General features: G+C 44.2%; 1 protein-coding gene across 2 annotated transcripts in view; it reads right to left on the bottom strand.

Annotated features, from left to right (window-relative positions):
• LOC144754857 (uncharacterized) overlaps window positions 1-22,223 on the bottom strand; it is a 1,464,081-nt gene that overhangs the window by 536,486 nt on the left and 905,372 nt on the right. For both annotated transcript variants that reach the window (XM_078643119.1, XM_078643120.1), the window contains exon 15: window positions 18,918-18,977. In XM_078643119.1, the coding sequence (XP_078499245.1) occupies window positions 18,918-18,977 (60 nt within the window). The remainder of the gene's footprint in view (window positions 1-18,917; window positions 18,978-22,223) is intronic.

The following is a 22,223-nucleotide window of genomic DNA, read 5'->3' as shown; positions in this document are numbered from 1 at the left end:
TGGAATATATAGATAGTGACTGGGGAATTGTAGGCCTGAAGCACAAATGTGAAGGTGGTTTCACCACTACATGCATAACGCATAGGAGTTTGTAGCACTGCATACCCTAAAGCCTGGCTTACTGCAAGGGTATATGTACTTATGTAACTGCAAACACATCAACCAACTAAATCATTCTCTCTCAATTTTGCCAAATGGAGACTGATTCATAGTGTGATTCTAGACAAATAACAGTATCCTTGCAGTGTATAAAGAAATATTAGATAAATAAATGTATTAAAACTCGGAGTAATGGGAATAAATAAATTAATACTCGGATATAAATTAGAATACTCAGAGTTTAATAGAGAGTATCTCTGGCACGTGATGCAGGGAAAATAGGGTTTAGGGTAATGAAGAATAATAAAGTTTTACAAAAAAAAGGGAAGTTACTAGAATAATAAGTCAGAATAAAAGGAGGAATGAGTTAATATTTGTATTAAAAAAGCAACCTATAGAAATGCTTTAATAAGAAAAATGAGTTTAAATTAAGCATTTTAGAAATTTTACGAAAGTTAAAAAGCATGGAAAGAGGCACGTTTACATAAACAGGTAACACACTAAAACAGTGGAAATTAGAACACCTATCATGAAAAAGGTGAGTAAAAAGTGGGAGGAGCAATTAATTGATCCCATAGAGTGTTAGGTAACCAAAAAGTATATAAACCACGCCTGTGGGATAATTAGTTTCGTTTCAGAGAATCATTATGGGTGAAGAAACTACGAGCAAGGTAATGATTCGGGGCTGGGGAAGCATCTTGAGAATATCTTTCATTTCCATAGAGGGAACATATTGTTAATGTATATTTAAAAATATATAAAACAATATGTCCCCGCCAGAGGAGTTGGATGAATTACGACGGAATATCGAAGAGAGGTAAATTATCTGAATGGGTATATGTTTGATATTTTTGAAAAAAGAAAGCAAAAATATTTAAATGATTATAGAATGTGGTATGATTAAGTTTGAATGGAATACAATAACGAGTTGACGAAACACCATTACAAGAAATATAGGTTACTTAAGGAATTACTACATGCATAGTAATGATTAGGAGCGATGCCATCATCTTGAATTTATCTTTCATTTCCACAGAGGGATCATATTGTTAATGTATATTTTAATTTAACTTTATGATCCTTCAACTGGAGTTGGATGACTTTCAACAGAGGATTTCAAACAATAATAAACAATATTTTTTGCATGTATTTTTTTAATGATTGAAAAATGTAGTATAAATAAACTATCGACGAAAGAATGAAATACTTTGGAATAAAGGAGAATAAAGGAGAATACTCCTTATCTTCTTGAGTGAAAATGTGCTAAAAGTATTTATATTGAGTAGTGCTTATACAAATTTTTACTCGTGAAGTACAGAGGATTATCTTCGCAAGCACTTTTTATGAAAAAAATAATATAATTGTGGCTTCAAATGTTAATAATTCTTTCCTTTTTTAAAAATGATTGTTAAATTTAATAATGAAATGAAATGTACATACAAAAAGAAAGATGAAGTAGTGAGGGAGTGTTTGTTGTAGCACTTCTATTCTACTTTATCTGAAAGTAGAAAAAGCCCAAACATTTAAATAAAGATGATGGGGCAACATTTATATAATGTAAACATAAGGAATGAGTGCTTATGATAAAATAAAATAAATGTAGTCCAACACGTGAAAACAATGAATGAAAAAAAAATGTGGCATTTCACCCATATGATGAATATAAAAGCCTCAATAAAAATAGTTTGAAAACATGAGCATTTTTCTTTGTTTTGTAGAAGAATTATACATTTAATAAAAGAACATAGTACTCCACGCTAAAGGAGAAAACTCAGCACATTTATGACAGAAAAGAAAATACAATAATATTTTTATATACCTTTACAGTCAACAAACTCATATGCAAAGTACACAGTTTATGTTAAAAACAGCCTACCACAACTAGTTTTTGAAACGCATTGTAAAATAAAGTGCGTCACAAAATGGGCTATGTACATGGTGAGGGTATCGTAACGTCAATAGAAAAAACAAGCCAATCAACATTAGGATCAGGAAGGTAGAGTTAACCACACAACAGCCAATCAAATGTTTTTCAAAATCTGCGCAAGGAAAGGGATTGGTCGGTAATACATCTTCTAACCATGCTTCACAACCAATAAAAAAGAGGCGTAGAAAGTTTCTGTTTTTAACATATGAGCAAATCAGATGACCTTGCAAGTACACGCAGCAAGAGGCAATTATTAAAGATGACTTGCTTTCGCAAGACCCCAAAAGGCTTCTTGCAGAATAAGTACGCACTTATCTGCCAGACCCCATTTAATGATGAACCAGGCTCTCAAGCCTAAACAGGTCGGAAATCATATCTCGTCACTTTCTCTTCTTCCAGGTTCACCATGAAAGTGCGTGTCTCCTTCTCCTTTAACTCCTTTCTTTTTCATAGTCATTGTTACTCAAACACTATCCAGCAAATACCCCACAGATGCAACGCCCTGGATTTGCAATAGTAATTGTTACTCATACACTATCCAGCACATACCCTACAGATGTACCACCTTGGGGTTGGATTTTTTTTTTTTTTTACTGATACAGTATCCAGCACATTCTGTGCAGATGCACCCCCCTGGACTTAGAATAGTAATTGTTACCCCTACACTAACCTGCATTTACCCTACAGATGCACTCTCCTTTCTCTTTCAAAATCCAAACTAGATTTACAACACCCTTGCACCCCTTTTGCGTCACTTTTCCCCAGGGCCGGCTCCTGCAGTGTCCTGGGGTGCCTAACCCCGGGATACTGCTGTTTGCTATGAGAGGGTGGGAGTCCTGTGGCTCCCGCCCTCCCATAGCAAACTTAGTTTTGATTTTGAAAGACACAGCAGTGAAATCTTTTCTCACTTTCAAAATCCAAACCAGATTGCTTTTCCATATGCAACTTAGCATCTCCCCATGTGGATAAGCGATGCCCGTTCCCGAAGAACGCGAGGAGCCGGCGGGACCTTGGGGACATTATGGCTCCCTCCACGGTCCCCAACATTTTTTATAAGACCCGGGGGATAGGGTCCCCGGGGATATTAGAAATTCCTGAATGGGGCTATTTTTTTAAGGTAAAATTAAAAGTCGCGCACCCAGCGCAGCGCTCAGTACGTCCCCCCATTTGTGCATTCACTGGATGCACCACTCATAATCTGTAGGGTGTACGACTCCAGCGCCTTTGGTGCACAACTTCTACGCGTTTGGGAGCCGGCATTGCTTTTCCACATGGGGAGCTAATAACATGCAGCTCCCTGTGGCACAAGTCTGAACTGAGGACTACCTCTTTGCCAAATTTGGTGTAAATCCTTTCAGCCGTTCCGGCTGTAGCTGTGGCTAAAGGTCCAATGGGAAATTGCATGGGGAAAACACGTTTTGGGACCCCCCTTTTTTCTCGGCCCCCACTTGACTAATCACCGTGAAACTTTTAGGCTAGGAGGGGACCAGAGCTGGCCAAAAGTTTGGCAAATTTTGCAAAGATTCATCAATCGGCGCCAAAGCTATTGGGAATAGAATGTTGCTGATTTCCTATGCTTAATAGGTCCTACCTATAACTACCTACTGGCGACTGCCTGCAGGTAATATATATATATCTCAAGGATATGGATGTAAATATATATATATATATATATATCCAACTTAAAGAAGCTTCTTTCTTCACCTCTGACTTAGAGGTAGTTTTAATCCCCCTGCCCTATTATGTACTAGGGCCTACAGAGGAGGTCATGCCAATCACAGGGGTACCCTAATGCATAGTGTTCCCTAGTATATGTAGGTATTTTCACTGTATTCTAAGTGTCTTTTAAAATAGCACTGGCTCTAGGCCTGGTTAGTCCGAGTCAGTTACCACCAGTACCCATCAGCAAAAAGGTGGGGGCACAGGATGACTTTGCAACAAGGCCTCTTTCTGCTCCTCTGTCAGATCTTTGTGCACATCTCTTGCTTCTTTCTGCACCTTTCTTCGTCTTGCTGGACTTCTGTTGCTGCTTTCTGCATTTCTGGTGCTTCTTTCTGTGCCTTTCTTCCGCTTTCTGAACATGTCCTACCTCTGTAGGCATAGTTAGAAATTAGCATTTAAAAAAACCTATGAAATTCCCTGAAAACCCCACAGCTTTCAGGGAGGTTATAGTTAGAAATTAGCAATCCAAAAACCTTAGAAAATCACTGAAAAAAACCACAGGTTTCAGGGACGTTATAGTTAGTTGGACATTTCACTCGTGCAAAACCAGTGAAATTCAGACGTTATACTTAGTTCAGCTAACTATAATTCGGGCCCCTGCAATGCACTGTGCTGATGATGTCACATATTACATCACTCATGACATGGTCAGTGACATCCACCAACACCCTCTTCTTCTTGTTGCCAAAAGAACACACACACAACCCTTACACTCCACTGCACCACACATATTACCATTTCTAGCAATCAAATTTAACATGAACACTCTTAACTCTTATTTATCTCCTCTTACGCACCACATACACTCTATTCCAAAACACATCACCACCCCTTTACCTTGCAACCTCCACTCACCAACAAGTACTTCTCTGAAAACACATGCATCACCTCCTCTCACTCTCACTACTCCTGAAAAACAAAACATAACACACATACCAGCACAACAAAATCTCATAAACACACGCTGATAATACTTTTTGTCATAAACTGCAAACATACTGTCAGGATCACGTAGCAGCGCCTACCTAATTGTTGAACTACATGCCCCATAATGCCCTGTGTGTTTCCCTGGTGTATAAATAAGGGCGGGACCGGGAGACCTTGTGCGTGATTTTGGTTCTTTTCCTGTTTCCTGAGTAACCTGCGCTGGAGGAAGGTCTCCTTGCTGTGCTCTGCCCATTTGTCTTGGAGATTCTCATGTTACGTGTCTTGGTTCAGCTCGGTTTTCCGAGCGAGGTGCTTGCCTAGCACCTTTTCTCTGGACCCCTTGCTTCCGGGTCAATTACTCATCGTCCTTCCGATTCGGCTGGTGAGCAGGCTGTTCACTAGCTGCATACTGGGTTTGTGCCGAGGATTCCAGTCGTTCTAAGCGTGAGTAAAAAGCTAAGCTGCTTTGTGATAAACTGTAGTTATACCGATGTGGGTCTTTTCCATGGCCACGACGGGTATTCATATGTTGATTGCTTAGTGAGCGGAGCGCCGTGGCTTCGCTGCGCGTTACCGTTACGAAGTCCCACAATAGCTGGGGGGAGTTGGAGGTATCTTAAGCAAGTGCCAAAGCGGAAAGTGGTGGAAGGCTCTACACTTTACCGTATTTGGAGACTGGTTTTCAAGTATGCTCAATTTCAAATGCTAAAGGACACATGAACTGAACTATCACAACGGAAGGTAGTAGTAGGAAGCTACATCTTACCGTTTGTTTAACTATTTACTTTGTTGTCTTCGGATCGGGTGAAGGAACCCTTTTCTGATGATTTTGGATATAAGTGTTTTCAGAAAGAGTAAGGAGAAGAATTCTCTTTCGTTCTGGGAATAGTTTCAAAGGAGTATCATTACAGTATGAACACAATACTAGGGGGTGCGTTATTTTTCCCATTAATACGTTCCTATTAGTATTGCACACACATGTATGGGTCTGAGGAATAACTTGTCTTTTCTATCATCAGGGATCAGGAACGTATTTCGTTATATGTATATATCTACCTACAGCAGCAGGAGGGCACCTTTGGATAACCTGAACCAGGTGAATAGAGAGACATTAGCGAGAATGAAATGAGAGTAGCATTTCATATGTGTAGTATAACATTGGTGTGTTTTCTCTTTCAGCTATCCCTTCCCTGCTGTTCCCTTCCGTCCCTCCCTTTTTTCTTTATTTCCCTCGCCTGATCACTCGAACACCCTGTGTATTTATTTATCAGGGTGTTGGGGAGGTCAGGAGATGGAGCCTATATTGCTGCAATTGGACCCTGCGGAGTGCACCCTGACAGAATCACGCACCCAAGAATTACATTCTGCCTGGTCCAGTTGTAGCAATTATGGCGACTTGATAGCCGGATGGCTGAGAGAGGAGGGGACAGGAGGAAGTGGGAGAGAAGCTCTTTCAGATTTGATCGTTTCCCACGAAAGGTGGTGAGCACAGCTGAAACTGGTTCTGAGCCCATGAAATAGGCGCCCTTGGAGCACCATTGTCTAGAGAAGAGAGAGAAAGCAGGAGAGTACAGGGATTATGTATGTACTGTGGCAAGAGGGGCCACTACATCAGAGAATGCCCTGCTAAACCCAAGGGACCAAACAATTGGAATAGAAATAAGAGAGTGGCAGTCTCCTCGACAGTAAAAGAGTCGGAGAATACCGCTGTTGTACAGCAGAGAGAAGAGGGTTCTGAGGACTGGAAGCTTACTTCTTTGTCCACAAGAGGGATAGGGGAGACGGAGTCTCGTTTGGTGCTCACTATGGTTTTGGAATGTGAGCAGAAGTCCCATCAAGTACTAGTAATGCTCGAATCATGGGGCTACTGGTAATTTTATTGATGATGGATTGGTATCCCGTTTAGCTTTACCCAGAGTGCCCAGGGACATCCCGGAGGAGGTTTTAGCTGTGGATGGTCAGCCTATCAAATCAGGGCTCATAACAGAGAAGACGGGTGAAGTGGTGGTGTCTATTGAGGTACAGGATGAGAGACACGCGGAGGTGTTGGAACAAAATATCATAGACGCACCTCAATATGAGCTTATACTGGGGATGCCATGGTTGAGTTACCACAACCCCTCCATTGATTGGAAAGCTAAGACAGTACAGTTTTTGCCGGAATATTGTCAGGAACATCTCGTTCCATGTGTAGTTTCGCAGGTGGCTGTGTTGGCCAGTCCTTTTCTAGTGGCCACGGCCGCTGAGAAGGAGGTCGTACTCCCGGTGGAGTATGTGTCTTATCATGATGTGTTCAGCGAAAGCAAAGCAGAAACATTGCCTCCTCATAGGGAGTATGACTGCCGCATAGACCTGGTGGATGGTGCCATTATTCCCGCATCTAGAGTGTATGCCCTGTCTGTTCCCGAAACCACCCATTTGAAAGAATACTTGGACCATCATGTGAGCATTAGACCATCCCGCTCCCCTGCAGCCTCTCCTTTATTTTTTATAGCGAAGGCCAATGGGGATTTGAGGGCATGTGTAGACTACCGCGTCTTGAATAAAAACACCATCCATAACAGATACCCTCTCCCCCTCATACCAGTTCTGCTTGATCAAGTGAGGGAGGCAAAGATCTATACCCGCTTAGACTTGCGGGGTGCTTATCACTTGGTCAGGGTCCGTAAGGGGGATGAGTTGAAAACAGCTTTCAAGACGCGGTATGGCCTGTATGAATATCTGGTCATGCCTTTGGACTATGTAATGCCCCTGCGGCCTTCCAGTTTTTCATAAATGATGTGCTGAAGGAATACATAGATCTTTTTGTTGTTGTCTAAATTGACGACATCCTGGTTTACTCTATGGAGGTGTCTAGTCACACGGAACAGGTGTGTAGGGTGTTGGAAAAGTTGAGAGAGCACCAACTATAGTTAAGTTGAGCAAATGCGAATTTGGGGTGACCAAAGTTGAGTTCCTGGGGGTGATGCTTAGCCCTAAAGGTTTACAGATGTCAGAGCGCAAGGTGCTAGCGGTTCAGGAATGGCCTACCCCCAAAAACGTTAGAGAGGTCCAGAGTTTTCTGGGCTTCGCTAATTACTATCGCCGCTTCATTCTACACTTCTCGCAAGTGGCTGTTCCCATCACCAAACTACTGAGGAAGGGGGTGCCTTTTGTATGGACTAGGGAGGCTGAGGAGGCATTTGAGAGTCTGAAGACCTCGTTCATCACGGCTCCTGTGCTTTCCCATCCAAATCTGGAACATCCATTTGTGGTAGAGGCTGATGCTTCTGATGAGGCCATAGGGGCGATACTATCTCAAAGAGACCCAGGTACAGGCCAGCTCCATCCAGTGGCCTACCTATCTAGAAAGTTGAGTCCTGCTGAACTCAATTACACAATTGCTGAGAAAGAACTCCTCTCCATCAAGAGAGCCTTTCAGGAGTGGAGACAGTATTTGTGGGGGGCCCTTCATGCCATCACGGTGTACACCGACCATCGGAACCTACAATATATGTCATCTGCAAGGCATCTCACGCAAAGACAAATGCGCTGGATGTTGTTCTTTGCGGAATATGAATTGTGGTCACGTTCAGGCCTGGTAGCGAGAATCGCAAGGCAGATGCGTTGTCCAGACAAATACTGCCGGCCATGCCCAAGACTGAGGACACTCAGGCCATAATTCCAGCAACTAAGGTGGTGTGTGTGGTGAGAGCCGATCGATTCCTAGAGGAGGTGAAGTCACTTCCAGTCCCTGGGGGTTGGAATACCTGGGCAGTTGGTAAACCTGAAAGAACAGTGAGACAAGGGTTGCCTTTCCGGTATGATCGGTTGTTCTTGCCCACCGTCCAGTTACAGAAAAAGGCTTTTCTTTGGTGCCACGAAGTGCCCTTGGCAGGACATCCTGGCATACGTAAAACTATCACTACGATACAAAGACATTTTTGGTGGGAAACTTTGCCCAAGGATGTAACATTGTGGGTGTCAAGATGTGATGTATGTGCTAGAGCAAAAGGAGTGAACACCAGGAAAGCCGGGAAGCTCATGCCTATGCCTACCCCTAATCGACCCTGGCAGAACATTAGTTTGGATTTTGTGTCAGGTTTACCTTCTGATCAGGGATACTCTGCCATCCTAGTGGTTGTAGACAGCCTCACAAAGATGGGGCACTTTATTCCTTGTAGGAACCTTCCAACAGCAGGACAGACAGCCCAGTTGTTAGCCAGCAACATCATAAGGTTGCATGGGATTCCGAGAGTTGTGGTTTCAGATCGTGGGCCCCAGTTCATAGCCCGTTTTTGGCGCATGTGGTGTCGTGCATTGAACATAGAGTCGTCTCTCTCCACAAGTTTCCATCCCCAGACTGATGGCCAAACCGAGAGGCTTAATCAGACGCTGAAGAAGTATCTGAGATGTTATTCGAAAGAGGCTCATGAATCCTGGGTTGATTTGTTGTGGATGGCGGAATTGGCCTACAATAACGCAAGGCACAGCTCCACTGGTATGTCTCCTTTCAAGGCCAATTACGGTTATGATGCTACCACCTTGCCCGTAGACATACCAGAGGATGTGAAAAACCAGCCTTCGGTGAAGGAAAAGGTGCAGCTCCTGAGAAAGGTACACAAGGGTGTGTAGGCGCACTTGATAAAGGCAAAAGAGGTGTACAAGAGGTGGGAAGATCGGCACCGCATGAAGGGTCGCCAGTATGCAGTGGGGGACAAGGTTTGGTTGTGAACAAAAAACATTCATTTTAAACTGCGAAGTGTTTTTCACCCCCGTTACATTGGCCCTTACCCAATTGTGAAAAGAATCAATCCAGTGGCCTATAAATTGAAGCTGCCGGGGTCACTGAGAATACACCCGGTGTTTCATGTGCAGCTTCTAAAACCGGCTTTGACCTCTAGGAGGGTGGCTCCTCCGCCTGTGGTGAGCGATGGAGGGCTTGAATATGAGGTGAAGAGCATCAGGGACTCCAGGTGGCGTAGGGGTGTACTCTGTTATCTGGTGTCTTGGAAGGGCTATTCTGCCGAGGACGACTCTTGGGAGCCGGTGACGAATGTCCATGCCCCAAGGGCAGTCAGATCCTTTCATGTGAGGTACCCTGCTAAGCCTGGTCCTAGGAAGCGCTAGAGACGGGGACATACTGTCAGGATCACGTAGCAGCGCCTACCTAATTGTTGAACTACATGCCCCATAATGCCCTGTGTGTTTCCCTGGTGTATAAATAAGGGCGGGACCGGGAGACCTTGTGCATGATTTTGGTTCTTTTCCTGTTTCCTGAGTAACCTGCGCTGGAGGAAGGTCTCCTTGCTGTGCTCTGCCCTTTTGTCTCGTAGATTCTCATGTTACGTGCCTTGGTTCAGCTCGGTATTCCGAGCGAGGTGCTTGCCTAGCACCTTTCCTCTGGACCTCTTGCTTCCGGGTCAATTACTCATCGTCCTTCCGATTCGGCTGGTGAGCAGGCTGTCACTAGCTGCATACTGGGGTTCGTGCCGAGGATTCAAGTCGTTCTAAGCGTGAGTAAAACGCTAAGCTGCTTTGTGATAAACTGTAGTTATACCGACGTGCGTCTTTTCCATGGCCACGACGGGTATTCATTTGTTGATTGCTTAGTGAGCGGAGCGCCGTGGCTTTGCTGCGCGTTACCGTTACGAAGTCCCACAATAGCTGGGGGGAGTTGGAGGTATCTTTTGCAAGTGCCAAAGCGGAAAGTGGTGGAAGCCTCTACACTTTACCGTATTTGGAGACTGGTTTTCAAGTATGTTCGTTTTCAAATGCTAAAGGACACATGAACTGAACTATCACAACGGAAGGTAGTAGTAGGAGGCTACATCTTACCGTTTGTTTAACTATTTACTTTGTTGTCTTCAGATCGGGTGAAGGAACCCTTTTCTGATGATTTTGGATATAAGTGTTTTCAGAAAGAGTAAGGAGAAGAATTCTCTTTCATTCTGGGAATAGTTTCAAAGGAGCATCATTACATTATGAACACAATACTAGGGGGTGCGTTATTTTTCCCATTAATAAGTTCCTATTAGTATTGCACACACATGTATGGGTCTGAGGAATAACTTGTCTTTTCTATCATCAGGGATCAGGAACGTATTTCGTTATATGTATATATCTACCTACAGCAGCAGGAGGGCACCTTGGGATAACCTGAACCAGGTGAATAGAGAGACATTAGCGAGAATGAAATGAGAGTAGCATTTCATATGTGTAGTATAACATTGGTGTGTTTTCTCTTTCAGCTATCCCTTCCCTGCTGTTCCCTTCCGTCCCTCCCTTTTTTCTTTATTTCCCCCGCCCGATCACTCGAACACCCTGTGTATTTATTTATCAGGGTGTTGGGGACGTCAGGAGGTGGAGCCTATATTGCTGCGATTGGACCCTGCGGAGTGCACCCTGACACATACACCCACACCCACCCTCCTGACTACACCAGTAATACATATCCTAAACCAACTCCACTGCCAAGCTTTCTCTCTCCGCCCACACCTAACACATATACAGCAACCCAGCAACTCTCTTTTCACCAGCTCTCATCCATTGGATCATTTCAAACCTTACAACATGACACACATGCTGCACCAACACCCTTAACTCATACAGCTTTCACCCACCACAGATGCAAACAAAATAAGCAACATGCCACTCTTCACAACTTTGCATCTCCATGTCTACTGCAATACAAGGCTACTCTACAAAAACAACGTAGCTCACCAACTCACTCTTAACCACCATCTCCACCACCAACACACGCAGACTCATCAAAATGACTTCTTAGCCTCTGAATGAGAAATACGATACAGAACAGCTACACTATTGCTATCCTTATCGAGCTAATACCAGCACTTAGGACACACCTGCTACAAGTTACACCATCACCAAAACACATTCTCTAAACGGCCTGCTAATAAATGCTCTATCACTCTCTAAATTCAAGCATCACATCTACGACCTTCTCACTGACACACAACCTGGCTCACTCTTCATAACTGAATCATGATTGGGAGATGAAATGGCTCCAGTGTTGCATTAAGCCATTCATCTAGGCTATCAAACTATCACACAAAATTGTATAGGCAAACAGGTGGTGGCCTAGCTGTTGTATTCAAGCAATCATTAGATATCACTAAAGCTGACAACCTCTCCATACAAGGTTGTGAGGCTCCCTTCACCAGAGGCAACCCTACACCATCTTCCTCCTGTGACTTCCTACTCTTTTACAGACCTCCAATTACCAATGCAATGTTCTCAGACACATTTCTAGACAAAGTTTGAAACCTAATAACACTACACTCTAACCTTTGCATTATTGGTGACCTAAACATTTGGTTTGATAGACACAATATGTCCCATCTGAAAACAATCATCACTGGCCTAGGCACACTTAACTCACATCAGGTTATCTACAAATCCACATTCATCGCTGGAACTATCCTAGATGTCATTTTTGTTAATCCAGAACTAGTTACCTTTCAAATAATTACTCCTGTCACATGGTCAGACTACCATTGTTCAAAAACGATATGAGTGGCTACAGGAAGCTTTTGATATCCTAATACCACTAACACCCACACAACAGAACAATAGAAAACATGCAACCTGGAGAAATACGAAGCTAAAATGAGAGAAAACTGCAAATTTGAAAGCTGCAATGCACCTGGCTCAAAACAGGCACCAATCAAGGCAAACTTCAACGACAAAAACTAAACAGATTATGCAAGTCAGCAATCAAACAAGCTAAGGAAAATGCTATACAGACATAATTCAAAATGCTAAATGTGCAAGTAAATACATCTATAAAATTCTCACTGAATTTCATAAACCAAATTGCCTAGAAGGTGTAATCCCATTACTCAAGAATTCCATGACAAACTGGCAAGTAATTACCCGACCAAAGCAGACACATTGGACTCCTATTCAAAACAAGACAAACCCACCAGCAACCAACCCTTTTTCTCAATCAAACCTCAAAGAGTAGGCTAGGCCAGTCTCTGCATTTCTTCCAACAAATATCAGACAGTGAATTTATGGACATGGTAAAAGGAAGCAGGCCTGCCAGCAGCACTTCTAACCAATGTCCACCACAAACCTTGAAGAAAATTCTACCTCTGCAGCCACACCAGTAAGAAAAATCATCAACAATCCCTTATCTACAGTAATATTTCCAGATGATCTAAAAAAGTTATACATATGCCCATTACTAAAAAAAAAACCTGGACCTGCTTAACCCTGACAACAACAGACCAAAAACAAATAGACCTTTCCTGGGTTAAACTGATAGACAGAGCAGCATTCGCCCACTTGTTACACTTCGTTGAAGATAATTCCATATTTTCAGAATGCCAAACAGGATTTAATCAATGCAGAGGCACAGAATCTGTCCTCTTTGCCATCTAGGGTGACCTTAAGAACACAGTTGAGCAGAACAGGGTTGCTGCACTACTTTTCTTCGACCTCCCAGCTGCCTTTGACACAGTTGACCATTAGACTCTAATACAAAGACTCTACAAAGCTGGCTGAAGGATACTGCTCTTGACTGGATCACATCCTACTTCAAAACAAAACAAATGTCATCCATACCACCTCATTTTTGTCCAAACCATACTTTACAAAAGCAGGGGTCCCTCTAGGCTCCCTCAAGGCTCTGTCACTCACCCATGCTTTTCAACATCTACATGAAGTCATTATTGGCACTGATCAATCAGTTTCACCTCACATGATATAACTATGCAGATGACACACAAATACTCCTTAAACTGAAAAGCAACAAAGACATTGAAAACTCACAACTTTTCAGTTGCCTCAGAGCCATTGATCAGTGGAATACAGGAAGCCATCTCAAAATAAATGCTTCCAAAACAGAAATACTCATATATGGCGACTGGAGAAATTATGACCCAGTTCCTGCCTGGCCTGACAGTTTGGTAATACCGCCTAAGGTATCAAAGGACGTACGAAACCTTGGAAATACCATGGACTAACAAGCTATCAATGTATGCTCAAATGCACAAATTAGCAAGATGAAGCTTCATTAGTATTAAAACTCTGCGACGTGATTTTCCTCGCCTAGAACTTCCACACAAGGTCCAGGCTACTATCTCTCTTGTTCTGTCTAAATTTGATTATGCCAATAGCCTCTGCCATGGATCATCTTTAACAACTATGAACGCACTACAACAGATTCAGAACTCTGCTGCCAGACTACTCTTACGTATAAAGCCACAAGCCCACGTCTCCCCTGCCTTGAAGGACCTAAATAGGTTACTCTTGATAGAAGATCCACATTCAAGCTGCTTTGTATCACCCACAAATCCATGCATGCATGGACCAGGACTGTTCTTCATCTGGCATAAAATCACCAAAGACATTCTTCAAAGGGACCTCCGCTTTAAAAAAGGAACCTTGGCTCAAGATTAGCGCCTTGCCTCAAAACCTTATCTTCAGAAGACTACTCACGAGTTGGCGCTTCCCCACATAACAGTATGGGCGAAATTTGCGAATTCATGTTCCGCGAATTCGTGCGAAATCGAATTCGCAATCCGCAAAATCGGCGAATTCGTACAAATTTGCGGATTTTTGTTTTTTTGCGTGTTCGCGGGGTTTTTTGCATGTTCGCTGTTTTTTTTGCGTGTTCGCTGGGCTTTTTGCGTGTTCGCGGGCCGCTTGCATGGTGAAGTTACCAATGCGGTCGTGTATGGGCACAGCAACCTCTGGTTCACCACTGCCACCCTCTGGTTCATCACTGCCACCCTCTGGTTCACCACTGCCACCCTCTGGTTCACCCCTGCCACCCTCTGGTTCACCCCTGCCACCCTCTGGTTCACCACTGCCACCCTCTGGTTCACCACCGCCACCCTCTGGTTCACCCCTGCCACCCTCTGGTTCAGCACTGTCAGCCTCTGGTTCACCAATGCCACCCTCTGGTTCACGACTGCCATCCTCTGGTTCATCACAGCACCTCTGGTTCACCACTGCCACCCTCTGGTTAACCACTGTCACCCTCTGGTTCAGCACTGCCACCCTCTGGTTCACCCCTGCCACCTTCTGGTTCACCACTGCCACCCTCTGGTTCATCACAGCACCCTCTGGTTCACCCCTGCCACCCTCTGGTATGGCACTGTCACCCTCTGGTGCACCACTGCCACCCTCTGGTTCACCACTGCCACCCTCTGGTTCACTACTGCCACCCTCTGGTTCATCACAGCACCTCTGGTTCACCACTGCCACCCTCTGGTTAACCACTGTTACCCTCTGGGTCAGCACTGCCACCCTCTGGTTCACCACTGCAACTCTCCGGTTCACCCCTGCCACCCTCTGGTTCACCACTGCCACCCTCTGGTTCATCACAGCACCCTCTGGTTCACCACTGCCACCCTCTGGTTAACCACTGTTACCCTCTGGTTCAGCACTGCCACCCTCTGGTTCACCACTGCAACCCTCTGGTTCACCCCTGCCACCCTCTGGTTCACCACTGCCACCCTCTGGTTCATCACAGCACCCTCTGGTTCACCCCTGCCACCCTCTGGTACAGCTCTGTCACCCTCTGGTTCACCATTGCCACCCTCTGGTTCACGACTGCCATCCTCTGGTTCATCACAGCACCTCTGGTTCACCACTGCCACCCTCTGGCTAACCACTGTCACCCTCTGGTTCAGCACTGCCACCCTCTGGTTCACCACTGCCACTCTCTGGTTCACCACTGCCACCCTCTGGTTCACCCATGCCACCCTCTGGTTCACCACTGCCATCCTCTGGTTCACCCCTTCCACCATCTGGTTCATCACTGCCACCCTCTGGTTCACCCCTGCCACCCTCTGGTTCAGCACTGCCATCCTCTGGTTCAGCACTGTCACCCACTGGTTCACCCCTGCCACCCTCTGGTTCATCACTGTCACCCTCTGGTTCATCACTGCCACCCTCTGGTTCACCACTGCCACCCTCTACCGAGACCTTTTGTGACGCAGCGGCAGCACAAAAGATGCGCCATGGTGCTGGGTATTAACAACGTGACGCATCTGACAGATGCGTCACGTTGTAAAGCCCTGCACCATCAGGAGGCGTTCCGGCGCAGGGGAGGGCGTTCCTGCGCAGGAACGCCTCCTAAAAGTGGCTGAGTGAAATCTACAAGAATTCACTCAGTCACTTTTAGGCCAATGCTGCGTCAAAACACTGCGCCTGCTTGAAGCAGGCGCAAGGCTTAATGCAGCATTGGGGAGATAGGGACCCCCAGACCATTGCTGTAGCTGGGTCGCAAGCGCGACGCAGCTCCAGCAATGCGCTGCTCTTACGGCACTGATGCGTGAAGCATCTGTGCCGTTTTTGCCACATGGTGCGCCGCATTGTAAATGCGGCGCACCATGGGTGGCAGAGCTGCGGCACACAATAATTGGCGCATCCCTGGGGATGCGCCAGTTATTGTAAATCTGCCCCTATACATTTAGCCAACGAGGGAGCACTTACTGATTAGACAGTAGAAAGTACTCCAGTTGAGTAGAGGGATTGCACAAAAAGGTGGCATCTTCGTGGACAAACACGCAGGGCGGGATTTATTCTGCCCCCTGTTAAGACTCGTTTTTTGTGCCCTTCTGCCCTCTGTTAGACTCGTTTTTCCCTTGTTTTTCTGCCCTTCTGCCCCCTGTTAGACTCGTTTTTTCTGCCCTTATGCCCTCTGTTATGCCCTTGTTTTTGTGCCCTTCTGCCCTCTGTTAGACTCATTTTTTGTGCCCTTCTGCCCTCTGTTAGACTCGTTTTTGTGCCTTTCTGCCCCGTTAGACTCGTTTTTTGTGCCCTTCTGCCCTCTGTTAGACTCGTTTTCCCCTTGTTTTTCTGCCCTTCTGCCCCCTGTTAGACTCGTTTTTTCTGCCCTTCTGCCCTCTGTTAGACTAATTTTTCCCTTATTTTTCTGCCCTTCTGCCCTCTGTTAGACTCGTTTTTTGTGCCCTTCTGCCCTCTGTTATTCCCTTGTTTTTGTGCCCTTCTGCCCTCTGTTAGACTCGTTTTTTGTGCCCTTCTGCCCTCTGTTAGGCTCGTTTTTGTGCCTTTCTGCCCCGTTAGACTCGTTTTTTGTGCCCTTCTGCCCTCTGTTAGCATCGTTTTCCCTTGTTTTTCTGCCCTTCTGTCCTGTGAGACTGTTTTTTTGTGCCCTTCTGCCCTCTGTTAGACTCATTTTTCCCTTGTCTTTCTGCCCTTGTGCCCTTTGTTAGACTGCTTTTTGTGCCTTTCTGCCCTCTGTATCAACACATCATCACTCAGCGCTACCCCAGCATCACTCAGCACCACCACATTATCACTCAGCACCACCACATTATCACTCAGCACCACCCCAGCACCACTCAGCGCCACTCAGCACCACCCCAGCATCAATCTGCGCAACCATTCAACAACAACTGGTTCAAATATGTTCTCTCAATGTTTCAAACTTTATTACAAATGTCACAAAAAGATGTTAATATTTCACTTCTGTTCTTGGATTTTCGTCACAATAAAATACACTGAACATAATCTTCACAAACGTTATTTACAAAAGTTTAAGCTATTGCCATTATAAATTAAAATCACTTTTATTTAAGTATTAATTATTAAAAAAATTAAAAGCCATTGTAATTTGTAATATCAATACAGCTAAGTCACGTAAATACAAAACATGTTGCATTACAAATACTATAGGTGGCACATTTGCGAAAGTTATAACTATTGGCATTGTAAATGACAAAGCTATTAATTTAGCTATTTTCAAAACCAACACATAAATAAAAAAAATTGTCATTTACAAGACCAATAGCTCAAACGTTCCTAATGCGAGACCTATTGCATTGCAAATGCTTGTTTTTATATCTGTCACTGCTTCCTGTTGAGGTTTAATTTTCGTGACAGGCGCCTCATTGCCTACTTGTAACTATTCTCTGACCCTGCTTCAAGGGTCAGAGCAGGGTCAGAGAATAGTTGCAAGTAGGCAACGAGGCGCCAGGAAGCTAATTTCTTTGTAACCCTTTTGTAAAAGGTTACAAAAAATTAGCTTCAACTTTTGCACCTGCTGCTGTAACCCTGTAAGTGCTTGGCTGAAAATGCGTCCCCGCTGATTCGCGGATTTTACCGCGATTTCGCGAGATTAGCGGATTGCGAAATCGCAGAAAATCCGCAAATTCCAAAAGCGGAACGAATTTTCAGCCCACATACTTAAAGATAAATATACATCATATCCCTGTGTGCGTATGAGTATTTATTTGGACTATATATGTGTACCTACATATGTGTATTTCTTTGTATAAAAGTGTCACCGGAGAACATACAAAACTAGGGTGGGGAAGACTACTCAGATAATTGGCATTGTACTGCACCTTTAGCACACAACATTCCTGGACTTCTGTGTTTGCAACCAGTGTCTCCAGAAATCTTGATGGGAACCTATCCTAATTACACAGCATGGAAAAGGCTCTGAATCTGCTCTGCCCAACACCCAAAAAAACAGAGAACGTTACGGGTCCTTTAAGGGGGAGGAGCCGTCATACTGCAGGTCCACCTTGTCTGACATCATGGGTCTCTCCCCACCAATGTGGGCAGAGAGAAATCAGGCCTTCAGACCGAAATTGAGGGAGGAGGAAGTCGATGGCAAGAGAGAAGACAAGTATCAAGACGCTGGGGAAGCAGCAAATAAAGAGAGATGCAGCAGAGAATGAGACGAGAAGGGGAAATCCAGCCCGCAGGAAAGGGAAGAGGGATTCCCAAGGTTGCGTCACTGCCAGTCCCGAGTGAAGCCTGTCGAGACGCGGGAAGAACGAGGAAGCCACCTCGATCGTGAGTTGCCTTGCCATGCTGCTGGAGGAGCGTGGCATACCCAGGTCAGTGAATGTATACCGGGTCTTGGGAGGTGGGGAAACCGAACCAAAGAGACAAAAAGAGGTAAAAATACTACAGCCTCCTTAGTTGTGGACCGAGCCTCCTCAGACAAATGAGTGTGGGTGAAGGACATCCAGAGAGTAGATATTATTTTTAAGCTCATGTGTTTGTTTTAAAATTCAATAAAGGAGCAATTAAATTTGCCACCTGACGAAAAGGACGTATGTTGGCTTATTGTAAAGACATGAGAAGCTATTAGAGGCTTATTAGTGAGAGATAGTTAGGTACAAAGGTTCCCTTGAGTATCAAACTAAAGGAAAAGTCTCACTTCAATTCCCAATGGTGATGGTTCTAGCATGCTTGGTGCTCCCATATCACAACCCACCATATAGACCCCAATAGCCTGACAAAGACTTACCTGTGGTACTTTCCTTATACCTGTATCGCTGTGATCCTGGTCCCCAGCTGAAAGAGTGATCTAAAGGAGAAGACAAAAATTTCTTCAGTGATATCTATACATTTATTTCTTTTGGAGATATATAAAAAATCTACAGTTATTTTTTAACGCCACCTGAGTATCTGTTTTACTCATGCCTGCCAAACGACAAAAATTGTATAATAATGATGTTGATAAAATATATGTATATTCATTATTTTTTCTTAACAAATGTACATATTACTTATGGTGATTTATTCTATGTTTAACATGCTTATAGGTCACTGCATCAATAAGTAAATTTTTATCATAACTATCTACAATTGCTTCACTATTGAATACAAATATATATATAAAACATTATAAAAACAAATGTATTAACTTACAGCAGCCTTAAAAGTATGAGTGTATTAAATACAACTTAATCAGCATTTATTATTTTCCTTTTACATATATACCTCCCATGTAGTTATGTATCTTATTATTTATCACTTTACGTCCAATTCAGCATCTCCAATGCACTTCCCTATATCACACTCTTTACCTCTCTCATTATATCCTTTAGCTCCACTCTCTGACTCATTCCAAACCTTATTCTGCAACTCTCTCCAATGCACTACCCTATTTTTCACCCTATACCTCTCAATATATCCTCTACCTCCCCTCTTTGATTCATCCCGAAACCTCATTCTACTACTATGATACCCAAAAACACCCTTTCCACACTCTTCCCTCCTCTACCTCACCTTGCATCTTCTCAAACCTCTTTAACTATTCAGATCTACCAAACATGCCTTTTTTTTAAACCCTTCCCTCTAACTCGTCCTTCTCCACTTCTTCTTTACTCACTTCATACCTCCACCTACGGCTATGAATTCTAGACCCTCTTCTCTTATATCACTCCACTATCCTTTTCGATCCAACTAACAGACTCCATGTCCACTGCTCGAATTCATTAAAAATTTCCCTATTCTAATTTCCCACTAAACAAGTTTAGGTTCCAGAGTAGCGTGCTACTCGCCGAAACCAATTTGACGCCTCGTCAGGGGCAAGCCCTTCCCTCTTCTATCCCTCCACTATCCTTTTTCAATCCAAATAACAAACTCACAGGTCCACTGCTGTAATTAATTTCATATCTCCCTATATTAATTCACCACTAATCCTCTTTTGGTTCCAGAGAAGCGTGCTACTCAGCGAAAAGCACTTCAACGCCTCGTCAGGGGAATTAAGCATTATACAAATGCAATTACAATTACAATAAATATAATGGTGAGCTGGGTCATATCCTCTACCCTAATAAAATGCACTGGGCCCCAGGGATGGAGTTCCCGGGGCCAAAATGGGCCCAGAAAGGGGGGTTGTGGGCCCCTTCCCTGTTAATATTATGGCCAGACCCTGGGAGATGGGAGTCCCTGTAGCCAAAATTGGCCCGGGGAGGGGGCCGACATGCCCCTCCCTCAAAAATCTAGTGGTGGGCCCTAGGAGTGGGGGTCCCCTGGGCCAAAAGCGGCCAGAGGGGGCACGTGCCCCTCTCCCTAAAAAATGTGTCAGGCCCTGGGAGATGTGGTCCCAGGGGCAAATGTGGCCTAGGATGGGGCCCATGGGTTTGCTGCCTTTGGGGGGTCTCCACAGGGTATGGCTGCAGGCCAAGCCTTGTGGGTAACCCCCACTGCGCACGGCCACCGGCAATGTGCCGCATGGGGTTGACTGCTTGTGGGGTTTGGTCGCAGGTCAGGCCCTGCGGCCAACCCTGCTGGCCATGCAGGGCATGGGGTGACTGCATGTGGGGGTGCTGACTGCATGCTGTGCTCGTCAGTGGGTGGACTATTACATGATAATTAACTATTACTCTACGTTGAAACGCCCCTTGAAATTCAGTGAAAAAACAAAGGTTACGGGGATTTTATAGTTAGGAAAAAGCATTACAAACCATAGCCATTCACTAAAAATAAAGGTTACAGGGACTTTATAGTTAGGTTTAGATTTTACAACCACAAAACCATAGACATTCAGCAGTTAGAGTTATCTCTAGTACCTATACCTTGCCATGCACTGCTAAATACCCCAAATAATGCATCACTCACAACATCTTCTAAGACATCATTGATAATGTGCTTTAAAACTATTTATGAAAAACTGTGCATGGCGGAAGCGCAAGTTATAGTTACCTTAGGGCATGAGATATAGTTACTTGAGATAATTCCAACTGCTGAATTTCCATGGTTTTGTGTGTGAAACATCTGAACTTATTATAACATTCCTGTAACCTTTGTTTTTGGTGGGGTCCCACAGGGAATCCCACTGACAAAAATGTAAATAAATTAAGCATGGTCTCCCGCACTTTGTTTTGAATCGGCTCCTTTGTGGACCAGGTCCCAGGTGCTTGTCTATGTAATGGAGGAGGGGGCACCCCTCCTAGAAGCCTTAAAGCCCTGGGGACTGCCACCACCCCGGGGCATACTAATTAAAGTACACATCCACTCACACACCCACTCGCTCACCAATACAGCTGCTTGCACACCAAGTTACTCACCCATACAACCTTTCAACAGAGCCACTCACAAACCCATACAACTACTTACATACCCATTCCCACATCCATATAAGCACTCACACGTCCACTCACTCACCCATACAGCCACTCATGTGTCACTCTCTAATACAGCCTCTCCCAAGTCCACCAAGTTAACTAAACACCCAATTAAATAGCCACTAATGCACCCATATAGTCACTTACATACCCAGCTAACACAGCCACTTACTCACCAATACAGCTGTCACACAGTTCCCCACTCACGCATACAGCTACTCACACACCCACATATTTACTCATACACCCACTCACACATCCACTCACTTCTAAACAGTCACTCAGATACCCAGTCATACATGGATGCACCCAATCACACAGCCACTCAGATAATATATCTTAAAAATAGTATCATTCAGTAGTGGTACAATAAGTCTACTAATTTAACTTTTGTGGTACCTTAGTAAAATGTATTTAACACTCAAACTTCAGAAAACACTCACAATCACTGGATGATGTCATCAGTGATGTCATTTGAGATGTAATGAGTAACATCCTCAGTGATGTCACTGACCATATCAAGAGTGATGTAATATATGAGGTCATAAGCAGTGCATTGCAGGGGAAGTAAATTATAGTTAGCTCAGGTAACTATATCTGCTGAATTTCACTGGTTTTGTAAGAGTAAAATTTGAGCCTAACCATAACATCCCTTTAACCTTTGTTTTCTTCAGTGAAATTCAATTTTTAAAGAATTC

Source organism: Lissotriton helveticus, chromosome 5_1 (genome assembly GCF_964261635.1).
Source record: "Lissotriton helveticus chromosome 5_1, aLisHel1.1, whole genome shotgun sequence".
NCBI classification, from domain to species: Eukaryota; Metazoa; Chordata; class Amphibia; order Caudata; family Salamandridae; genus Lissotriton; species Lissotriton helveticus.
This window is presented reverse-complemented; position numbering and strand designations above follow the sequence as displayed.